This window comes from Cardiocondyla obscurior, linkage group LG13 (assembly GCF_019399895.1).
Source record: "Cardiocondyla obscurior isolate alpha-2009 linkage group LG13, Cobs3.1, whole genome shotgun sequence".
NCBI classification, from domain to species: Eukaryota; Metazoa; Arthropoda; class Insecta; order Hymenoptera; family Formicidae; genus Cardiocondyla; species Cardiocondyla obscurior.
The window spans coordinates 775,636-798,078 of record NC_091876.1 but is presented as its reverse complement, the minus strand read 5'-3'; the positions used below and the strand labels follow the sequence as shown (position 1 = coordinate 798,078).

The following is a 22,443-nucleotide window of genomic DNA, read 5'->3' as shown; positions in this document are numbered from 1 at the left end:
ATAACGAAGAGAATTATTCAAACGATCGTTCCGATCATTTACAATTAATTAATTATAAAGCCACGGGTGTATATTTCGTACTGAACGTAGCTGAGTTATTTATACGAAATTCAAATAGCTTTCCCTATGTAAAACATTTCAATAAGCTCTTGATCAGTCTTGTCCTTAGTCCCGTAGTCCTGGCGATGCGACGTGTGACATGGATCACAGATTAGAAGATGCGATATTAGCTGAGAAGAATCCAGTATGTATTGATCGATGGAGAATGACAATGCTTGCAGTATTATATTTTTAGTGACGATGTTTACTATAACTACATTGTTAAAATCCATGTTTCACCGACTAGCTGATTCCTCGCCAAAGTTTCTTGAGAACGGTTTTTTGGTATGAGATGCTACCTTGTTTATTTGTATCGGGTTTTGTTGGAAAGTTCCGTTCTGCTAGGTATACTAACATATGAGTTTGGTTGCGAATAGTCGTTGTGAACAGGCCGTGTCGAATACTCGATTCGCGCGATCGCAAGAACGGCCGGCCGTTCCGTTGCCGATCGCCGTCGAAACGCTCATCTCGAATTTCTCGGCTCTCGATTATCGCCGGCCTCATAAGCCGAATAACTTTATTGGCCTGATACGACATAGGTGCGCATGTATATTAACGTATGAGTCAATAGCGATTATCGACGTTCTTTCAGTGACGGTCTGCATAATCTAGATACGTGTGCATGTAACTGTATACTGATAGTATATACATACATATAATATATATATATATTTGTTTTCAACGGATGCACCATTTTCTGACAATGGTAGCGCATGAGGTCATGGCGCTGACGAAGAGTCGAGAATTCGTGCGCCAATCGGCACGTGATTAAACAGGAGACGTATAAAATAAAAAAAGAAAAAAAAAAGAAAAAAAAATGCCTCCTTGGTATACGAGAAGAACTTGATAAGCCCTAACTAATTATTTGAGAAAGAATTTCTACAAAGTATTCGACACGAGCTCTACAGACGAGAAAGTTGGTTGGTCTAACCGTAGGTCTGCCTGTGAGTGTTAGGTGTTAATTAACCCTTCTGTCCAAAATTCTTGGCGATGTGCCCGTGTTCAGTGTGTGTTCCCGAATTTTATTTATTCTCCGATTAACTCCTCTTCCCGTTGCCGCCTCCCTCTCCCCTCCCCCGACCCTGATGAATAAATTTCTAACGAGCGCCCGAACCCCTGCCGATTATTTCGCAATTTCCCCTTCGTCATTCGCGTTCCGTTTCTGATTGCCTCTTGTTTCGTGTTGTCTAGATATGCCTGATTTAACGAGGAGGAAGCGATTCCGATTTCGTTTCTTTGTTTCATTTTGACAATTTACTTCCGCCAGGACGGAGAGTACAATTAAGCAGACGCCGTCGGTACTTTCCTCTACCCACGTATGTATCCGTATATCATCATATTTTTGTTCGTTTGTTCTCTCTTTTTCTCTCTCTCTCTCTCTTTCTCTCAGAAGCACGTTTGTATTATAATATTACCGGCGATATTTTTCAGCGTGATGTTCTTTTTCCGCGATAGAACGGTCGTTAGAGAAATATCCGCTGCGACCGTCTCGAGAAAAGCGAGACAAGCAATCCTTTGACCATCTCGCCACCCGATGTACAAGTAGCGAATGTGACGTTTCCTCTTATTTCGCGTACGTCTCTTTCGCGTCTCCGCTCTTGTCTTGTGAATTGCTGGCTGCTCCTCCGCGCGATCGCGCGACGAATCGCCAATGACGCACTCTCATCTCCTCTCGATTCGATTGTGCAACGGGAGGAAAATTTTCCACGAGAGAGAGAGGACGCTTCTTACGTATTGACGTCTAAAAAGCGGAGCGCAACGCTGTCTAGACACATGTGTGTGCAACGTACGTCTTTCGTGCGTGCATTTCCTTTTTCGCGAAGAGAGACAGGAAATAAGGAGAGAACAGTCGATTAATCGCAAAGCAGAATCTGAAAGAGACGATTATCGTTTCCTATTTCTTCCTTTCACCACGTAATGGTTTTTCGTGTTGCTCGCTAAACGGAATTTGTCACGCAATTGGGCTTGACAGATTTGAAAACGAGTGCCGTCGGTCGATCCAAGCTCTAGGGAATGAAAACTATGACCGACCGGCGTAGACTTGGTCCACTTGAAAACTACAGGACTCTGGGCACAACGAGAAAGGGTTGAAAAAAAAAAAATTCTGTACTGACGTTGTCTCAAGTCGAAAACTAATTATCAATATCCCGAAATCTTTTGGCGATACAATTTCCTTCATTTATACACGCGTACATCCTTTGATAAACCTTGAATCAACATGCTCAAAAGTTCCATCTCCACGCTCGCTCTTATTAATTAATTAATTAATTGAACGGAAAAAAAAAAAATGAAGCAAAACGCAGCGCTCTTTGTAACGAGTGCAAAAGCTTTCTGCCCGTGGCACGTACACCCAGTTTCCCCTTTACATCGTAATTAAATCAGATAACAAACACGAGTGCCTTTGTGAGCACGCACATTAGAGTTAACAGCCGCACAGTAGCAAACCACCGCGATAATGGTCGGGGCTGGTTGCATTCAGCGTGGCAAATTAAAACGTACTCGCCCGTGTACGCACATTAAGAAACGATAAATCATAACCGTCGTGCAGAAACGCGCGATTCTACGTCCGCGTGATTTTCGCGGCGCGCATCTGGCTAACGCGCGGCGCAAATCGCGCGTTTCCCGACGCGTGCAATTAAATAAAATTTATTTCGTACGACGTGCTAAATACGACGCAACGAAGAAACGTCGCGAGAATCGCGAGATCGACGAACCGTCCTCTTATCAGGGTATTGTCTACGTTACTCAAAAAACCTTATCCACGTGCGACTAATATTCTGTCACCTTGTACGGTGATTTGACGAAAAGCTCTGATATTTCTCAAGTTTTCTCTGCCTTTTCGTGACTTTTGCATGGAATTTTTCAGAAAGATGGGAGCGTTCTCATTCTTTGTAAATGTTTATCTCGTCACAGACTGTTTCTTTCAGCAGAGCAGCGATGCGCACATATTGCCCCGGGAAAAGCAGAATTTTTATATTTCACAGTTATCACATTTGCAGATTTCTCTCTCTCTCTCTCTTTCTCTCTCTCTTTTCTCTCTTTCAATCTCTCTTTTTCTCTCTCTCTCTCTCTCTCTCTCTCTCTCTCTCTCTCTTTTCTCTTCCATCAATATAAATTTCATAAATTGAAACTAAGGCAATATTTTTTAAATATCAACTATACTCGAAATAATTTTTCTTTCAAACCTAAATTAATGTGCACTTTTCTTCTCCTTTTTTAGCCTTTCTTCGATTAATGCCCTTTTAATTCGATTCCGTTCAATTGCTAAAACGTTTGTTCAAGACGAAATGAGCAGTCTCTCCCATGTGGAAAAAAAAAAAAATATCAAATTTCTCTTCGACGTGTGTTTCAATTAAATGTTCGCTATTTTTAATCGAGACAACGTCGTCGAGTTTGCATGAGAGATAACGTCGACGGTGACGGCAGGTCAATTACGTTCGCGTGCCGAACGATTTTCAATGGATCTTCCAAATACACCCGGGATCAAGTAACACGGCTTTGCAAGTTAATTGCGCGGGTATTTTTTCCTTTCTCCCTCAATCTGCGAATCCACCTCGATACTACCGCCTATATGTATATGCAGGTCCGCTAATTAACTCATCGAGCTTCATCCGAGCTTGAAAAGGAACTACGGCTTCACGCTTGGCGCGCGACTGCTAATTCGATAGCTTTGGTATCAACGAATGGCTTGTTGATTAATAATTATCTAATTCACGGATCATCGGACTGTTACTTTCCGTTATCGTGCCGCGCCCCAGCCCGATTGTACTTTCGCGTGCACACCGCTCTCTCTCGCCCACACCACCGAAGAATCGTTCTTTTTTACTTCCGCTCACACTTTACCGAGCGATTCGGTCGTTTCGGCATTGACATTGCGGCGATCGTACATTCACCGGCGAAGCGAGAATTATTCGCACAGACACCGATATATCGACATACACCTGGTGTAATTATTTATTCTCTTTATGTGCTTGTGTATGTGCCAGTACTAACGTTCAGGAGGGAGGATGGAAAATGAGAGGTACTAACATCTTATATCTATGTAAATATATGTATATCGTCTGTCTCTATCTTGTCTTTTTTTTCTAATTTTTTTTTCTTAATTAATTTCATCGTTAAATTAAAGCAACGTGATCTACACGTGTCACCGTGTAAAAAAAAAATGTACGACGACATCGATTACTAATCTTGCGCATCTGCTGACGGACGTCGCGATCCGAATGTCTTGGCATATTACAGCAAAAAAAAAAAAAAAAAAAAAAAAACTTTAGGAATGGGGAATTGCCTTTCAGCGCTCGCTGTGTAACTGTACCGCACACGGGAATTTCCGATCCCACGAGAGACGAGAAAAAGAAATTCGATCCCGCAACCGCCTGACAATTTCCTCTACTACTTCCGTCTTACTTTTCGCCACTGTACCATCTTGCAATCTGTCGATTAATAAGTATATAACCGCCTAATTGTTACTAACTATACCGAACGTATCCTCCTTCCGTTATCCTCCCCCACTTGTGACTTTCGCCTCCGTTTCTTTCGATCTCTATCGCCCTCCGTTCTTTCTCACACTGTTTTCTACCTCCTTCTCTCTATGAAATCTCTATTAACCTCTGCAGAATTTTTCTATTAACCTTTTCTTACTACGTCTGGCTATGTCCCGCTTTCTTTTGTTTCTAGATATTGCAGAACCTACAAAAAAAACGCACTGAGCGGAGGGGGCGCCTAAGTTCTGATATGACTAAAAAGAAGTCCGGTTTCAGCAAAAGCGAACTTATTTTTAAGGTAACCCGCCCTGGCGAACGCGCGAGCTCACGTCCACACGATTCGCATCACGAATCAGCCTCAGCGATTTCCGGTTTCCCGCGAGAACTCGATAGAAGGGAGTCGGCTGCCTCGCTGTCTCTTCTCCACCGTCAGTTTAATCGATATAATTACTGAGCGACATTAAAGAACTGATCGTCATCTCTCGAATATTTTAACACGGATAAAGCTATATTAAAATAAAACGCGCGAAAGAAACCGCGTACTTAAAAAAAAAAAAAAAAATTATTATTATAATTATACATCCCGCTTCTCGCCTCAAGACTTGACGAGTCCATCGTTTATCTCTTAGCCGGAGGTGTTGAAAAGCAGTAATTAACATCGCGCGGGGAATCGGATGGATCGATTGTCCATTAAGCCGATCGACTGCCGTTCTGCCGGTGTCTCGCGAGAACCGGGAGCGGGGCTGACGATATTAATTGGACGGAGGAGCTGTACGCTGATTGGCTCGTTGGTTTATTACAAACATTCAGCTTTTACTTTTTTCCGCCGCATTTATACATTTACATATACCCGCAGCAATAGGCTATGCTTTTATACATTCACCATCGGCACCCGCCTAGCGATGAGAAAGTATACATGTACATAACTGTGTGTAATATATGACGATTTAGAGGTCCACGAGCATAGATAACAAAAAGAACGCCCGGCTCGGTTAATCACGAGCCGCCCTTTAAACCGGCACGGCGTCACCCCGCGGACGTAGAAGCCCCGATTTCCGACGATCGCCGATCGACAGCGCGATATCCGACGTAAAAGAAAACAAACGGTGATCGGTTGTATAAAAAAAAAAAAAAAAAAAAATCCGGTGTGGCGCGTCCGAAAAAAGTAATCGTATTAACTCGTATTAAACCCTTCCTCTCTCCGTCTCTTTATACTTATATATATTGTATCTTTCTATCTCTCTCTCTATTTCTCTCTTTCTATTTTCTAATTCTAACTATCTCTCGTTAACTTGACTGTTTATTGTAACATCTACGTTCCCTCTATCCTACCGTCTTGTACCCCCCGACCGTTTTCCCTCCGTTCATCCCGCGTCCCGATGGAAGACCGCCTGTTTCCACGCACTATCTTGTGATAACGCTTTTGATCGCTAGACGGTGTGCACGATCCTGTGAAAAAAAAAAAAAAAACAGCGCACGTAATTGGGCGTCCCTTTTCTGTCGCTTTGTTGCAAATCGCACACTGTGTACCGACCAACGTACCCGAGGTGCATCGCTACCTTAGACACAAAAGTGCAGGAGGGAAAGAAATACACCCAGACCACACGTGCGAGCGCTAAGGAGCAAATAACAAACTAGGATGCAATGCGTATGAGAGTAGAGCTCGCTTGTCCTTCCCTACCGCTGCTCTGCGAACGAGTTTCAATCCTCTAGCCACCCCCTGCCAGCCCGCGCGTCTTACCCGCTGCTCGCCCGCTCTGTCGCTGCTTCTCGGCCGAGAACGTGCACTTCTATGTACCGCTCTGTGTAATATCGCTGGCTATCTATGTGCTTTGCAAACTCGAGGAGATACAGAAAGAAAAAGACACGGTAGAAGAACGAAGATACTTCACCCTGTCGCTACGTGTGGCTTGGCTTTGCGCGAGGCTTGATTACGCGACGTTTGATTTTTTTTTATTTTTTGGCAGCTGCGTTTTGTTCATCGTCCCTCATAAAACGCTCATAATCACTCGAATTTGTCTCGGCCGAAATGCGAGGAACTCTCACCTTCCCTCCCCACGAGAGGCACCTCGTCTCTCTACCGCGAGCCCTGTGCCTCGTCTCGATTTGTTCTCTGTTTGTGTCTTTAGTTTGCAATATACACTTCTTTTTTTTTTTCTGATGTCGTTTGCTGTTGCCACTTACAGTCGCCACCCTTAATTAGCGCGCCGACTCATTGATCGTTGATTGCCATTTATCATATCGTGAAAACATTACAGAATCAAGCTTTTATCTTTACTGAATCTGTGACTGTCTCGTAGAAGAGAAGGTTGATGTTGAGTTACAGTGTATCGTTTACCTTGTGTTACCCTTCTTACTTCTTTCTTACTTTCTTTCTTTCCTTCTTTTTATTCTAATTGATTTACGAAATTACGCCACGCATTAACATATACGTCGTATCGCTCATTACGGCATCGACGGTATACGTATGCGTGACGCGCGTGTGCCCGTGCATTATCACGTGCACACGGATCAATTACTTGTAGAACAGGTAACGTATCGAGCTATATGTCGTCTAGCCCGTAAGTCTCCTATGTTCTTACTTGTTTCCCGTAGGCGCAGAAACAGTAACCATTGATCATCATCCATGGAGTATCATGACATCCCCGATAGATACTAGCCAGTATCCCTAATATTTTACCGCATTTAGATAACCAGAGATCCGCGCTTCATCGAAATCCTACGGCGATTGGGCATCGATGCATCTCTCGTCGCATATTTTATATTGTTGCAATCTTAACGACCATATCTACGATAACTATGAATGCGACTCTTTCACGACCAGGTTTCCGGCGGAATCGCACAAGTGACGGAGCTATGCGAGTCAGCATAATGCAGCTAAATTTCCTTCATAAATATCGCGTTACTGGCGTAAAAAAAGAAAAAAAAAAAAAATTTCTGATTAAAAGATTTAAAGTAATTTCAACGTTAAAATAAAATATTATAGCGAACAAACAAAGTGATTTGAACGACGTTATAGGTCGTTTATAAATTATGTCAACGTTTATTGCTGCAACTTTATATCGCGATAAAATAAAGAGAGAACATATGGAATTTTTCCAAAACACATGGAACTAAGTTATCTTCAACTAGATGACACACGAGCTTATTGTACGTCATTATATCATTACTGTCGGTGCTGCAATGGCTCTGTCACTTCTGCGGTTTAAGTGCGATAGTAACTACCTAACTGTTATACAGGGGACAGGTCCCACTGCCGTACGATTTCAAGATCATTATACCGCGATTGCCCAAGACTCGACAAGGACTTCGTAAAACTTCGCCTACTTCTTCGCCTCGCTGTCGCTCAAACTTATTAACGAATTATCGGAAAGAATTTTTCACCCGGCAACATGCGCGAGGGAGAGCTTTCCCTCGAGAGACTGCTAAACTTCCACGAGCTGAGAAGGCACGAGAGCGTATCGAGGATGATAAATACGGCGCGCGACAAAAAGAAAAAGCACCGAAAGGTTTCAACTACTTGCGAGTGTTTGGGCAAGCGCGCCGTAAGTTCGGAAAACTTTCAATTCGTCGCCGCATATAACGAGGCCCGGATTCGAGAGAATTTTCCTCGCACATGCTCTTTCGACGGCGCCTCGTATTGGAAATTCATTTGCGCCGCCGGCAGAGCATCCGAACGGAATCTCTCGAGCACGGACACCGAATACGGTGCATGACACACTCTCATTATTGCAGCGCGCGTGTCGCGTTTCGTTACGAGTGCCGCACGCACACGAGTGCGGAAGCAGATATATATACTGTATGTCATCGCTACATATGTACATACATTATATGTACATACTCATGAACATAAGTCGCACTTCATGATACCTCCAACGATCCCTAGATAACTCCGTCCTTATCTCTCGACTAACAGGAGGACGCCGAGACTTACCCGACTTTAAACCTTCGAGTAACTTATCAATCGATCTCTTCTTCGTAAAATTAATTAATAATATACGTTACGTATAACGATTAATCGCCGGAAAATTATTAAATTATTTCGTTTACGAAAATAATAGAAATTATAAAATTTGTCTCACGCAAACAAATTTTATTAACTACTTATTTGCCGGTCAATTAATTTTAATGACTTTATTGAAAGTACGAGTCGCTCGTTGAGATTTGTTAACGCTTGCGCAATATTACCGGGAATAGAAGGAATTGTGCGTATTAATTATTGAGAAGCTCCAACTCTCTGCATGAGAAATAATCATCGAAATAAGATATGGATCGGAATCTCGAAGGGTTAACTCGGCAATTTAGCTACGTCGGTACGTTCTCCGCGTGTTCTCCAGCTTTTTATTTTACGGACGGATTCCCATATCGTACTTATTGCGCACGGTGGAGCCGAACAATTTGCAATTTACGTTTAGAACCGAATGAGCTGAATCGACGTCATTGGACGAGCGTCGATCGTTTTTATTTTATTTTTTTCCTTTTCTCCTTTTCACGTTGTACTACGTCACGTCATGAACATTTGGCGCATAAGCGGTTTGAGAATCTTGGCCCAACCAGTTGCAAATGATTGATATTTTTTGTTAGAGCATTCGTAGAGTAACCAGTTATTTATCAACGTTTTAGGTTTACATTGAATTGTTTTTTTGTGTGCCACGTGATGCGTATTTTCTAATGTAGCATGCTTTTCTTAACAGACGATAAAAAAAAAAAAAAAAGTATTTTGAGAGTATGAGAACGACGATGACAACTTTGGAAAAGTGTGACACTCTCACTTGAACTAAATATATCCGCGCTAAGATCTGAATGCGTGATTAATTCTTACTTAATATTTTTTAATTGTGGTTTAATTAAAACTCTGAAATTTATCGTAAAGGTTTCGAATTTCTGTTAAACGAAAAAGATTTTTATTTCCTATTTTAAATTTAGGAATAACTGGCGAAAGAGATTAAAAGCAATTCTTCATAGAATTTTTACTGAAATAATAATGGAAGAAAAAAAATTATCGATGAACGATCGGATCTTAGTGGCGGATTCCGTCACGTAGTTTACTCAGTATTTCTAAATCTGAGCAATAAAAAAAAAAAAAAAACAGTAATGAAACGATTTTTCTCGTCGAATGGTATATCTACCGCGTTTTTGTGCAACACTCGCTTACTCGCTGTACACTACGCAATCGGAGCTTTGGATAAACAAGAGAAGTTCTAACGAAAACGTGTGAGAAACATTCCGACGTGCTCGATCCGGTACGAGAGTAAAGCTCTAACATTGTTGTTGGCAGTTCCTGAATATGGCGTCGGTGTTCATGCGGATTTTTAACCTGATCTGTATGATGCTCCTAATCGGCCATTGGAGTGGCTGCCTGCAATTCCTGGTCCCCATGCTTCAAGGATTTCCCAGTAATTCATGGGTGGCCATTAACGAGTTACAAGTGAGTAATCAACGGTGCTATTAAAATTCGTAATAAAATTTTAACGCCGCAGTTTGTAATTCAGACGGCTACTGAAAAGGTAAACCGCAAGGATTCCTACCGATTCGTACGACTTACGACTGTTTCGCTTACAGAACTCGTTTTGGTTGGAACAATACTCGTGGGCTCTCTTCAAAGCCATGTCGCATATGCTGTGTATCGGGTACGGTAGATTTCCGCCGCAGTCCTTGACCGACATGTGGCTCACCATGCTCAGTATGATCAGCGGCGCGACGTGTTACGCTCTTTTCCTCGGACACGCGACGAACCTCATTCAATCTCTCGATTCCTCGAGAAGACAATACCGCGAGAAGGTAGGTGAAAACATATCTGACCGCGCGACAAGCCAGCCTCGTTCGGATTTAGCACCGAGATTTAATCTTCATCTGGATTGCCCGCAGGTGAAACAAGTAGAGGAATACATGGCCTACCGAAAACTACCGAGAGAAATGAGACAGAGGATCACGGAATACTTCGAACACCGGTACCAAGGAAAATTCTTCGACGAAGAGCTGATCCTTGGAGAGCTCTCGGAAAAATTGAGAGAAGTACGATACGATCCATATGAAATATTGATAAAAAATAAAAACTTCTACTGCATGTCGGAAAGAAAAAAAAAATATACATATATACCCGCGGTGGAAATTTATCCAACTAATTTAATTTTGCAGCTAGTGGTTATTTCGCGCAGATAAATCTAGTACGCGATCTAGTATCGGTCGTGTAGTCACTATTCAGCGCGGACCATGTATCTAAAAATATACCGAAACGTTTTTTGCCTCGTACTTGTTTACTGTTTTGTCTTGACCATACGCAAAACTCGCTCGACTGCCGAATGCACCGGGCAAACCAGTTCTCGCCGCCCGCCGCCCGCGCGTCCTCCACCATGCGAAGTTAGAATGCGAGGACCTGCCGGTCGATGAACTTACGCGATGCTCGACTGCCGAATTCGCCGGGCAAACCGGTTCTTGCCGTCCGCCGCCCGCGCGTCCTCCACCTTGCGAATTTCGAGCGCAAGGTGCCGGCCAGATGTAAACACACGCACGTACTCACCCTACCGCGGCGGTCCGCAAAAACCGGGTAGCCCGATAAATTCGGCAGTCGAGCTTTGCGTAAGGTCAGGTCGCAACAGTATTACAATCGATAAAATATTAAAATTGATCAAATTAAAGAAAATTCTTCCCTATTAACGAATGTACTAAAGATTTATATCTTATTTCAGGATGTGATAAACTACAACTGCAGATCGCTGGTGGCGTCCGTGCCCTTCTTCGCTAACGCAGATTCGAATTTCGTCTCGGACGTCGTGACGAAGCTCAGATACGAAGTCTTCCAGCCAGGTATCGATCGTCGCGAGCATGCTTTCTATCCTAATCGAATGAAACATTTTGGCACGGAAGCGAGATCCTTGCTAAAGTGTACGCCCGTGCACGGTACTCGAGTGTATACGTATTCGTAGGTGATATCATCATAAAAGAAGGTACAATCGGCTCGAAAATGTACTTCATACAAGAAGGTATAGTCGATATCGTGATGGCGAACGGCGAAGTCGCGACCTCGTTATCAGACGGGTCCTACTTCGGCGAAATCTGCCTGCTGACGAACGCGAGGAGGGTCGCGTCGGTCCGAGCGGAGACCTACTGCAATCTCTTCAGCCTCTCGGTGGACCACTTCAACGCCGTGCTGGACCAGTATCCCCTAATGCGCAGAACGATGGAGAGCGTTGCCGCCGAGAGGTATAAACTTTGGTTAGGTTTGTTCTATCGAGTTGGTGTGCTAATAGATGTCAATCATCACTCCCACTCCCATCTACTTTATTTGAGCATAATCGTACTGTCCGATAAAACGGAGATCTGTCATTTGCTGCTTGTAAATCATGTTCGCTCTTTCCACGACATTATCGATTCTCGTATGTGGTTGTTAGAATTCGACGGCTTGTTTTACACACACGTACACACACATACGACAATGAAATTTTTTTACTCGAGTAACTATAAAATGCGATCCATGTGAATCGCCTAGTTGACTTATTCTTGAGCGAGACAGTTGGAGAGTTGGGAAGAATTTAAAACAAATTTATGATGAAAAGCGCACTAACTTACGATATTAGTAATGAGTTGAGAGGGTCAAATCCGTTTCGAGTATCTTTGATGCAAAAGTACAAATGCCGGTATTCGTACTTGACATTCATGTGAGAGGGATAATATCCGACGTAGTGACGCGTATTTCACGAAATCGGATATTACCGAGATGAATAAATAATAGTTACAGTTGAACATCGCGACAAAAGTTTTTATACACTCTCGACACATTCATTACATAATAATGTTCTACTTATAATTTGGCATAACATATTTTATAAATTATTTCAAATGCAATTTTTGTCACACGTCCGCGTAGAACGTTTATTCTGTACTTTTTTTTTTTTAATTACTTTCTTAACGTTATAAAATTTTCGTTAAAAAAATTTCTACCGAAAAGGAAAAGCCAAAAAAATATTAAATAAAAGTTTCCACGGTCAGACTTTTTTTTTCTCTTTTATTATTTTATTTTAAGTGGAAAATTTTGCGTGTGACAAAGATAACAAGTGTCTTTTATTCTTTCTATTTCATTCGATTACCTTTAGCAGTGCAAAAGTAGTATCGAAGCAAATAATAATCACTGTTGAGTACAGATGATATGCGGCGGTGTTATAAAGTGCCACGAAACGGACGAATTCACTGTGCTGCTAAGTGGTTTAGAACTTTGATGTGAAATAGTAGTTGGTTATGTCCCTTACGACATTCCCTACGCTTAATCGTGCTCTCATCTTGTAGGTTAAACAAAATCGGGAAGAATCCTAATCTAGTGGCTCATCGCGAAGAGGATCTTGGCAGCGAATCAAAAACGATAAACGCCGTAGTAAATGCGCTCGCAGAGCAGGCCGCCCATGCTAGTGCCAGTGAGGAATCAGTAAGTATGCGAACGAATGACATTTGGAAATCTTGCTACAAACACACGCTACTTTTATCTTCCCCGATAAAAAAGTATAAAATATAAAACAATTGTTTTTATTTTTTTTTTACGTAAAAGAACCAAGAATAAAATCCGAGCTCGTGCTCTGTGATTTCTAATTTTTATAATCCTACCTATCGTAACTTATTTCTATCTAAACGAGTGAGCGAGGCAGACTCTAAAATTTTTTCAATACTTTTCGTGCAAAAAAAAACGCACCGTGTTATTTTGCAAAAAAAAAGAAAAAAAAAATTATTATTTTAGGTACACAGTATGGAGCTCAGATCGTTGCCGGCTTGCCTCTTGCCCAGACCAAAGTCTGAAAATAATTTCGCGAGCCAAGAACTTACGAGGGAAGGACGAAGGATCTTTCACAAGAGCGACACTTTCCACAAGGATTCGTATCAATGACGACACTCGTATTACTAGCATATGCAGAGATACTAACAGCTCCATGTTGAAAAAAACAATAGAACTTTTCTTATCGATAGGACGGATGGTGGTTTTGTGCCCGGTGCTAGGGCGATCCTATAGCAGCGGTCTATACATAGATATCGGCCATGCCAATAGTCCTTTAGCAATCAATTTATAGCGCCTTCTTATATTTAATCTGACGGCATTTTCGTCCAGGACCGCAAGACCACCGATATCAAGTCCTATGCTCCAACCACGATACAGATCCACGCAAAGCATAAATACCGCACATAAATAATACGAACGATATATTTAATCTCCGTGAAACATACGTCGCAAAATAATTCCGTGATAAAAAAAAGGGAAGGTTTGAAGAATAAAGGAAAAACTTTTACATTTCAAGCCCCTTTATTTTTCAAACTTGCTTCGATTTCTTTCATTTTGAAAATAACGACGAAGCACTCCATGCAGTCGCAAAGCGAGGAAGAAAAAGGGAGAAAAATAGTCTGTATCACGGTTGGAGAACATGGAGCTACGTTTCAAGCCGTGTCTCTTCATTGAGAACAATCGCCGCGTCGCATCGGATGCAATATTAAAAAAAAAAAAAACTGGATGGACGCAGCGAAGAATGAAGATCTCAAAGACGACGAAGAGCAGGCCTAGAAGTTTATAGAGAATATGTAGCCCACGTCGTGGGAGAAAAAAAAAAAAAATTAGGTATAATCCTAAGTAACAGTGTAACGATGCGTAATTCTCTGTGATTTTGCAAGTTGACGTTTCGCACTTTAGGAAAGAAAAAAAAAAAAACAGTATAATCTAATCGTGAAAGAATTAGAATGCTCTTTTTTTTTAAGGCAACAACTAACATAGAGAAATCGTACGTCGTAAGATCAGAATATTCCGATTAAGTTAACGCGATTTATCTTTAGCTTTATACTGCATTAGTACCGCGTGAACAAGTGAAACGAATAATGTGTAAAACTCCGCGCGGGGAAAAAAGTGGAAGAACAAAAGGGAAGAGAGGTCCACGTAGGATGAGCTAAAAAAAAAAAAAAAAATGTCTTATCGATGAGGGCTCTTTTTCTGATTTCAGACGCGAAATAAGTTTGCGTTCCCGTAATCTCGCTTGTTTGGTAGATTTCGCTCCTATTTTACTACGTTTTAGTTCACTTTGAGAATACTATAAAGCCGAGCGAAGAGTACACGTTGCGACTCAATGTCGGACACATTCGACAGACCGTCCTGGTACAGAAATATGACTCGGTAAGAGAGAAATTACTGCGTTTGAGAATCTGCGTACGAATCCAGAAAAAGAGAGAGAGCGAGAGAGAGAGAAAGCGAGTTTGAGATGTGCGATTATACCGATTCTACAAATGCTACCGAGGGCCTGAAGACCGTGTTTACTTGTTGAGAGTTCTTCGGGCCGCTGTGGTTACATGTCAATGAATGAATATTAAGCGTAACGCGAGCAAAGTATCTTTTTATGAGATGAACACAAGATTAAACCGCGATGTACTATAAAAGAAGCTATAAATACTATGTAATAAATTATTATTATTGTTACGACTATTACTTACAATGATTACTACACCACTACCGCATAATTAGGCGACTTACTAAATTACCGAAAGAGAAAGGTAACATATGTATGAAGTATTACGCATAGTGGTTAAATATCGTGTTGCAAGATAACCCTATAATGTTCAGCTCTACGTGCGAAATGGTTTGACACTGACTAAACCGATACTTACAAGCAGTTTATACATCATAATCCCCCAACCCCCTTTCCCCGGAGCTTCATCTCTTGCATTCCGTTTGAACGACGTTTTATAAATACCAATATCTTCGAGGCCAACTAAATCATACCGATCGATCTCGCTTTGCGGATTTTATAGACGCTAATCGAAATCAAACACGAAAATATTTCATTTCAAATACCTCTTAGCGGAAAAAGGATTTGGCGTAAACGAGTTTTCGAAGATAATACATTATTTCGTACTATTTAATTCACAATTATAGACGAATGTACACAGTATTGTTTCTGCGACACAATATCTTCCCAAGTTTCTATAAAAATTCTATTTCTTTTTTTTTTTGTTTTATCAAATTCTACAAGAACTTTCAGCAATTTACACCTAAAGTAAACAAGAGCAATTTTTTTTTTTTTTTTAACGGAATAACATTAATTTATGTTGTACTCTTTAGAAATAAGGAAACGTCTTCTCGACATTAGTGGGCAGCTACTCGGTTTTATTTCACCTCAGATTCGCGGAGATTCGCGGTGCTCTCTTCCGCGCAAAAGATAAAAAAAAATAATAAAAATAATAAATACTCCCCCGGTAATTCTCTACTAAAAATAACGCCCGAATGTTATATTTTTACTTGCACGATAACGAGACTTCATTAGCAGACGCACGATTGAACGGAGTGAGGCCGGTCGTTTTTTCTAGTTGACGCGTATACATGTGTTACCGCGAGTGCATGTACATATAATCTTTACGTAAGAATCTAGACGCGCGTTTCATACATACGCATATGAAAACATCGGACACTTACACACCACGTACGAGAGAGAGTGAGAGAGAAAGAGAGAGAACGAGAGAAAATGAAAAAGAAAAAAAAAAGAACCTATTTTTCATGTAAGAGAGACATAGTTTTCTGTCATTATTAACACATCTTCAGCGCACGTCTCATCCTATGTAACAGCCGCGAGAGCGTTAAGGGAGAGAATGCGTACGAGAGGTCGAAACATTCCAAGAGTAGAGTAGTCATAGACCGCATGATCGACGTTTTTATAGTTTAATCTGTACGAACGGTCTAGGATTAATCTGCCGGTTCGGGCCTAAGAAGTACGCATTAATCTATAAATATTATAAATATATATAAATATATACATATATAAAACATTGTTACTGTGCTCCGAGACGAGTGCGAGAGAAAGAACGAGGTGATTGTATAAAAAAGAAAAAACCAAAAAAAAAAAAAACAAGTCCCCCAGAAAAAAAAAAAAAAAAAAAAAAACAGGAAAAGAAGCTGTTCTCTTACTACCACTGCTAATTGATAGACATTATTTAGCCACTGTCTACTTATGTCGATAAAACGATTTAAAAAAAAGGGAGAGAGAAAAGAAACCACGGCGAGAAAGTGCTGGATTAATAACTCGATTCACATACGCCCGCAAGATATTACGTGTACGTGATACCGTACGTAATACCTGTATGTAAGGAAAGATACGCATCTCTATAGCACATTACAAAAAAAGCCACAGACGGGAAAGAACAACTATTTAGGATTAAATAGAGAAAGAGAGAAAGAGAAAGACCGTGTGACTATTTGAGACATGTGAACCTTACTCCGTAAATGCTAACAGACAAGAGTGAGACACTTATTAATTAAAAAAAAAAATATAATAAAAAAAAGAGGTGAATAGTTTTTGTAACACGAGAGTCAGGTTGCATGTGAACAGTGGAGTATATACATATATTAGATCAAAGAAAAGACATAAGGAGAGTGGAGAACAGATCCGGAAATCGGAAATGGACGCATAAAGTGTTTGCACCGACAGTGAATCGGCAATAAAAAATCCAAGATATAAAAAAAAAAAAGAGAGAGAAAAGAGAGAGAAAGCGTTAGATATTTCAGAATCTGATTAAAGTGCGTCAATTTAATTGCGATCTGTAGATCACGCAGAATAGAATGCTGCTGAGAAAGAAAGGAGATCGTAAACGAGTGTTTCAAATTTCACATATCAATCGTTCTGTTGAAAGATCGTCGCGAAAGTATACGGCGGACGCGAGAATTGTTTTTACAGCGCGCGCGATAAAAATACTTGACTGGTGTACATCGCATACATTTATTTCCCGTTTCTTTTAAAACACTCGATCGCGCTTTACGAAGCAAATTTAAAGTTTGAACAATATTTCCATATTGTACATCCGTTGAGTATTCATTGGTGATTTAACTCGTCAAATATCGCACTATACAAACAGAACGGCCGTCTACGATTACCTTAAACCTATCTCTCCTTTGAAATAGATATACAATTTCCGTTTCCGGTTTCAAGGATCAAAAGCTATATGAACGATCGACAGAGAAACATGCGACTGTCCAAAGCTAAATAAAACGCTATTAGATGATCCGCTGTTGAGCGTTTCTCAATAGTTTTTGCACGGTGACACAGTTCTTCCGAAACTAATTACGGTTTATAATAAAAACGTTATGTATTATGTATTATTTTTTTATATTTAATGAAATTATTACAATTTAACGAGTTCAGTGATGATAAACGTGTAATTATTAAATCGTCTCCTATTATATGTTTTTCTAGACACGGTTCGAAAATCAAATGTGATCGAAACAACGAATTATGCACACATCAGAACTCACACTTACCGCAATTCTTGTATAATATTAAATAGAAATGTATAATCACATTGTAGAATTTAACAATGCTCCTAATAATACTTTTATAAATTACAAATTCTTTTTTTTTTTTTTTTTTTTTTTTAGAGAAGTTAAAAATCACGCGTCAAACTTTTGCAACCGGAAGAGCAGTATATAATTTCTCGTTAAATGTCACCATTAAATGATACTGTCATCAAACTTATATTTTATCCTATACGGTATCTGCTGCGTAATCTCATAATCAAAATTCTAACGTATTACGAATAATTTGTTTCTTAATTTTGTGCTTTTCCCGAACCTTTCCAAATATCGTGACACCGTGTAAAAGCTAAGGCAGCTGGCTGAAAAATCTGCGTAGTGCGCCTTGTAAAAAAAAAATTAAAAAAAAATATATAAATAAAAAAAATAAAGGAAAAAAAAAAAATAATAATAAAATAAAGAAACCATTACCCTAGCGTCAATTTTCTACGAAAGAGTTTTCTACAGGGTTCACACCATGAGCGAGAATGCGACGTCATGCTTATGGTATGAATATGTATGTACGTTGTTGTGCGGCGCTGGTATGAATCTATCGATGTTTTTTCTATTACAACGTTATTACGTTTATAATTACGATATATCATTTTTCCGTTTTGCAAGCGTGCGGAGCAAAACAAATGATAGCGCGCAACATTATCAGTTATAGCGCTGAGAGCTTGCTAGAGATCGATTGGACGAATGAGAGAGAAAAGTACTTGGATGTGACGATTCCGATTTTTCTACGCGACACACAACTTCCGTTTCTTTAGCGATCCGAAGCTTCACTTGGCGTTACGTAAAATAAAATACTTTCCGAGAACTTAGCTGCGAGATTGTGTGAAATTTCGAATGAAATACGTGGCAGAGTAAGAATACTGCGGTTCTCTAGAAGTACATTGCCGATATCTTTCGCGATGCTAACGACGTAATTTGCGCAACGGTACTCTTTTCGTTGAACACGGGCGAAATGGATACAAATAGAACAGCCTGGCGCAGAAATTTATGTAATAAACTTGCATAAAAATTTCGATAGCAATTATTTTCTGCGACGCTACGACGTTACTCGCGAATGATCCAACATGTGCCATAAGAATACAAAGTAATAACAATAAAACCGTACGAACCATGCAGTTCTACGCTGCCGTGCGTATTTCATTGAGATCAGCTGATGCTGTGAGTAAGCAATAATTAATAGAAAGCGTTTAATTAATTCGAACGAGAAAATCAATCGGACCTTCAGCTAAATAACGCTTGGTATGTACGAATATCTCGAATTATCGTACGACATCTCGGAGATGCAGTCGCACCTCGTTAGGCGCCACTCTTTATGCCGGATGAGAGTTAGCGAGCGGCCGATTACGCGTTCTGCCCGAAGAAACACACGCTCGTCTTTTTCGAGATACCCAATTTCTTCTCGTTTCGCGATTTAGTAGCGAATTTGCAACTCGATATATTTTACTAACGGGATAACTAGGCGTACAAATCTAGATGGAGGAACTGCATGCGATTAGGGAAAAATTAGCGCGGGCCGCGAATGTGCAAGCCGCATACCTATATATATATATATATAAATATATAAATAAATTCGAATCGAGGTCACACTTCTTTTCTAACGGGGCCGTCGTTTCTTTTTAAAACCGATTCGATCCTAGCCTGGCTATATTATATATATTTAGGGAATTAACCGGCCGACTATACTTTTATAAAGTGTACGAGAAGTATTTCACGCGCGTATTTAGACATCGGCACCTTTAAAATATACTTGCCATAACGAATGCCTTAGCAAAATGTTACTGTATAATTGAGATACCACGGGGAAGAAGGTATATAATTATAATAAGTACACATGTCATACGCATGATACACATAGACATGAAAATTCGCGCATACGTACATACATGGAGATGCCACACGTCAAAGAAACACGTACAACAGGCAAATGAGTCAAAAAGCCAAGCACATCAAAGAAAACATAAATAGGAAATAGTACCTACATACCTACATTCACCGCGTGCACGCATAAGATATACCGTGATCGCGATCGGTCGCGATAAATATTATACGTGTAATCACGTTAACAAATAACCGAATAGAAGTTAAACGATCACTCCAAGGCAGTGTATGCGAAACTTCTCAGAAGCGCACGAAAATAGAAGTAAGAGGATGAAGATGCAAAGTGAGAGTATACATATAATTAAATGTATTACATTAAGATTGAATTACTTCTAGCGAGTGAAAGAGCGATCATTGATCATGTACGTACCCATCGATGGCAATACTCAACTTCGCCCGTCCATTTAATTTCTATGTCATTTTAATTTTAAACGTCATGCCTTAGTACACGTGCCATAAAAAAAAAAGGGGGGGAATCACAAACGAGATACGAATAAACATAGAAAGAAAATTTTCAATATAAAAGAAAATTAATATAAAGAAAATCAAAATGTATAATCGAATTTTCATGGGAATCTTTTCTTCATTTTGATCGCGAAATGCCGAAAAGATTTTGTAACGACGGAATTGGACAAGGGAATTGAATTATACAGTTATCAATTATTTTAGTTATGATAAAAAAATTATTTTGAAATAGCCGACGATCAAAGTACATTTCTGCATGAAAGATATGCGAATTGCGTGTAAACTTTATATTATATCTTTATGTTCGACACAAATGTATGTGCGATACATTAAATTTTTTTTTACTTAGTTCCGTTATCAACACCGCGATCGCAATTAGATAAATTCCTTTCCCAGACAAAGAAATATTAAACCAATTTAATGTTGATCGACTAAAACAATTTCGCAAAAAAATTTTCAAGCATAAAATTTAAATTCTAATAACGTTTGGTATTATCTATTACTCATTGTTGAAACTCAGCCATTTAATAAATCAAATTATTAATAACAACTTCTAATTAAGATATACATTTCGCAGCACATATATGTATATTTTACGACGTTTATTTAAAAGCGGACTTGATTTTTTATCCAAAAAGAGAGAGTTTTCTTTTCTTTTTTAATGTACATCATTGTATACTGTGTCTTGCTCGCCGACGAAATTACAGATGCATGTGGAACCATTCGGATACAGTATAACCTAGCGTGAATGCTTATACACGTTCGGCAAACATGTAACTTACGCACACACACCTACACACAAACATACGAACACGCAGAGACACATGCATACTCCGAGATTTCATACAGTATCACCCTAGCGACTAACTAGTTGAAAAAAAAAGAAAAAAAAAACTGAACTATGTATAAGAAAACGAGATTAAGAAAAAAAAATATCAAGTATCAAAGGTCAATGGCAAAATAGTTGAAAGACTCTAGCTTCATGGCGAGAAAAACAATTATTTTCTATGCTATTATTTAATCACTGATAATGTAATCTATGTTAAATGCCCGGGCGTACGTGTGCACCACAATACAGCTGCGTGCTTAACGAAACTCCACGGAATTACATAGCAATTATACAATCGCAAGTCCGCGACGGCTATATATTTCACGTCCGACCATCAGAATTTCTACGACAAGGTTTCTCGCTGAAAGATTTTTCCTCCCGACTTTCGCCATCGAATAATTTCGCGTAAACGGTGGTGTACACGCACGTGCGGGCAAACGTGTACATATATATAGAATGAATTGCAAATAAAATACTACAAAGCGACACGCGTTCTACCAGTGAAGTCAATCGCGATAAATCGTATAAGTAGCGGAGAGAACAATTTCAAAGAGAAACAAGTACTAAGGCTAATCACGTAGTGGGGAAAAAAAGAAAAAAAAAAAGAAAACGACGCCTCTATGCTGAAGTCAGCGAAAATAAAGGCAAAACGTTTGTACATTTCGTGAATAGATTTTCACACGCGTTACGATGCGACTTTACGCCTGCGAATATATTACTCTGGTTTCTCTGGGCTGTAATAAGTTATTAGCGAGTGTCATAATTAGGACTTCAATCAGCGACGAATCTGTTTGAATCTTTGTTGAAGCTTTAGCTTGCCAAATCAGCATTGCAATAAAAAATTTTGTAAAGAGTTTATGTTACCACGTAATAGACGGTAAATGCGGAAAGGAATGCATCAAGTAAAATGTACGATTTAAAAAGAATCTACGAGACGCACTTTTCTCGCGTATTGCAAAATATGACGACGCTCGTAATTTGTAAAAGAAAATTTCCAGCAATAGACTTTCTGAAAACTATCCTTGTTTCTAGATGGCACTTGTAATATCGAATGAAATGTTTACTTTCGTAATCGTTAACGAACAGATATTAATATAATTTAGTGCCTTCGCTGCTATTTATTCTAAGAATAAATACTTTGGTGCAATTAGTATTGTCTGTTCAAAAAATTGATTTCTCCTCGTACCACCTACGACTCGTATAAAGTTTTCTTAGATGTGGGCATTGCATTGTATTGTAGCTTTGCGCGTAGATTTTTCTACAAATAATCGTAAAAGCGTAAAAAAAGATTTTATTTTACTAGCTGTTTTATTTTTTTTATATTTTTTTTTTGTGTAGCATAATAAAAGCGAAATGATTAATATACGTAATATGACTAA

The 22,443-nt window shown here is 39.7% G+C and overlaps 1 protein-coding gene across 10 annotated transcripts in view; it reads left to right on the top strand.

The window, feature by feature from the left end:
* Ih (hyperpolarization activated cyclic nucleotide gated potassium channel Ih) overlaps positions 1-16,402 on the top strand; it is a 105,629-nt gene extending 89,227 nt beyond the window's left edge. For 3 of the 10 annotated variants that reach the window (XM_070665008.1, XM_070665013.1, XM_070665007.1), the window contains 8 exons: positions 4,774-4,878; positions 9,859-10,008; positions 10,143-10,361; positions 10,449-10,595; positions 11,270-11,387; positions 11,507-11,783; positions 12,864-12,999; positions 13,306-16,402. In XM_070665008.1, coding sequence (XP_070521109.1) covers positions 4,774-4,878; positions 9,859-10,008; positions 10,143-10,361; positions 10,449-10,595; positions 11,270-11,387; positions 11,507-11,783; positions 12,864-12,999; positions 13,306-13,452 — 1,299 coding nt within the window. In that variant the 3' untranslated portion in view covers positions 13,453-16,402. Of the gene's footprint in view, positions 1-4,773; positions 4,879-9,858; positions 10,009-10,142; positions 10,362-10,448; positions 10,596-11,269; positions 11,388-11,506; positions 11,796-12,863; positions 13,000-13,305 lie in introns of all 10 variants that reach the window. The other 7 variants (XM_070665006.1, XM_070665005.1, XM_070665009.1 and 4 more) reach the window with 3 other exon arrangements.
* Positions 16,403-22,443: the final 6,041 nt, after the last annotated feature.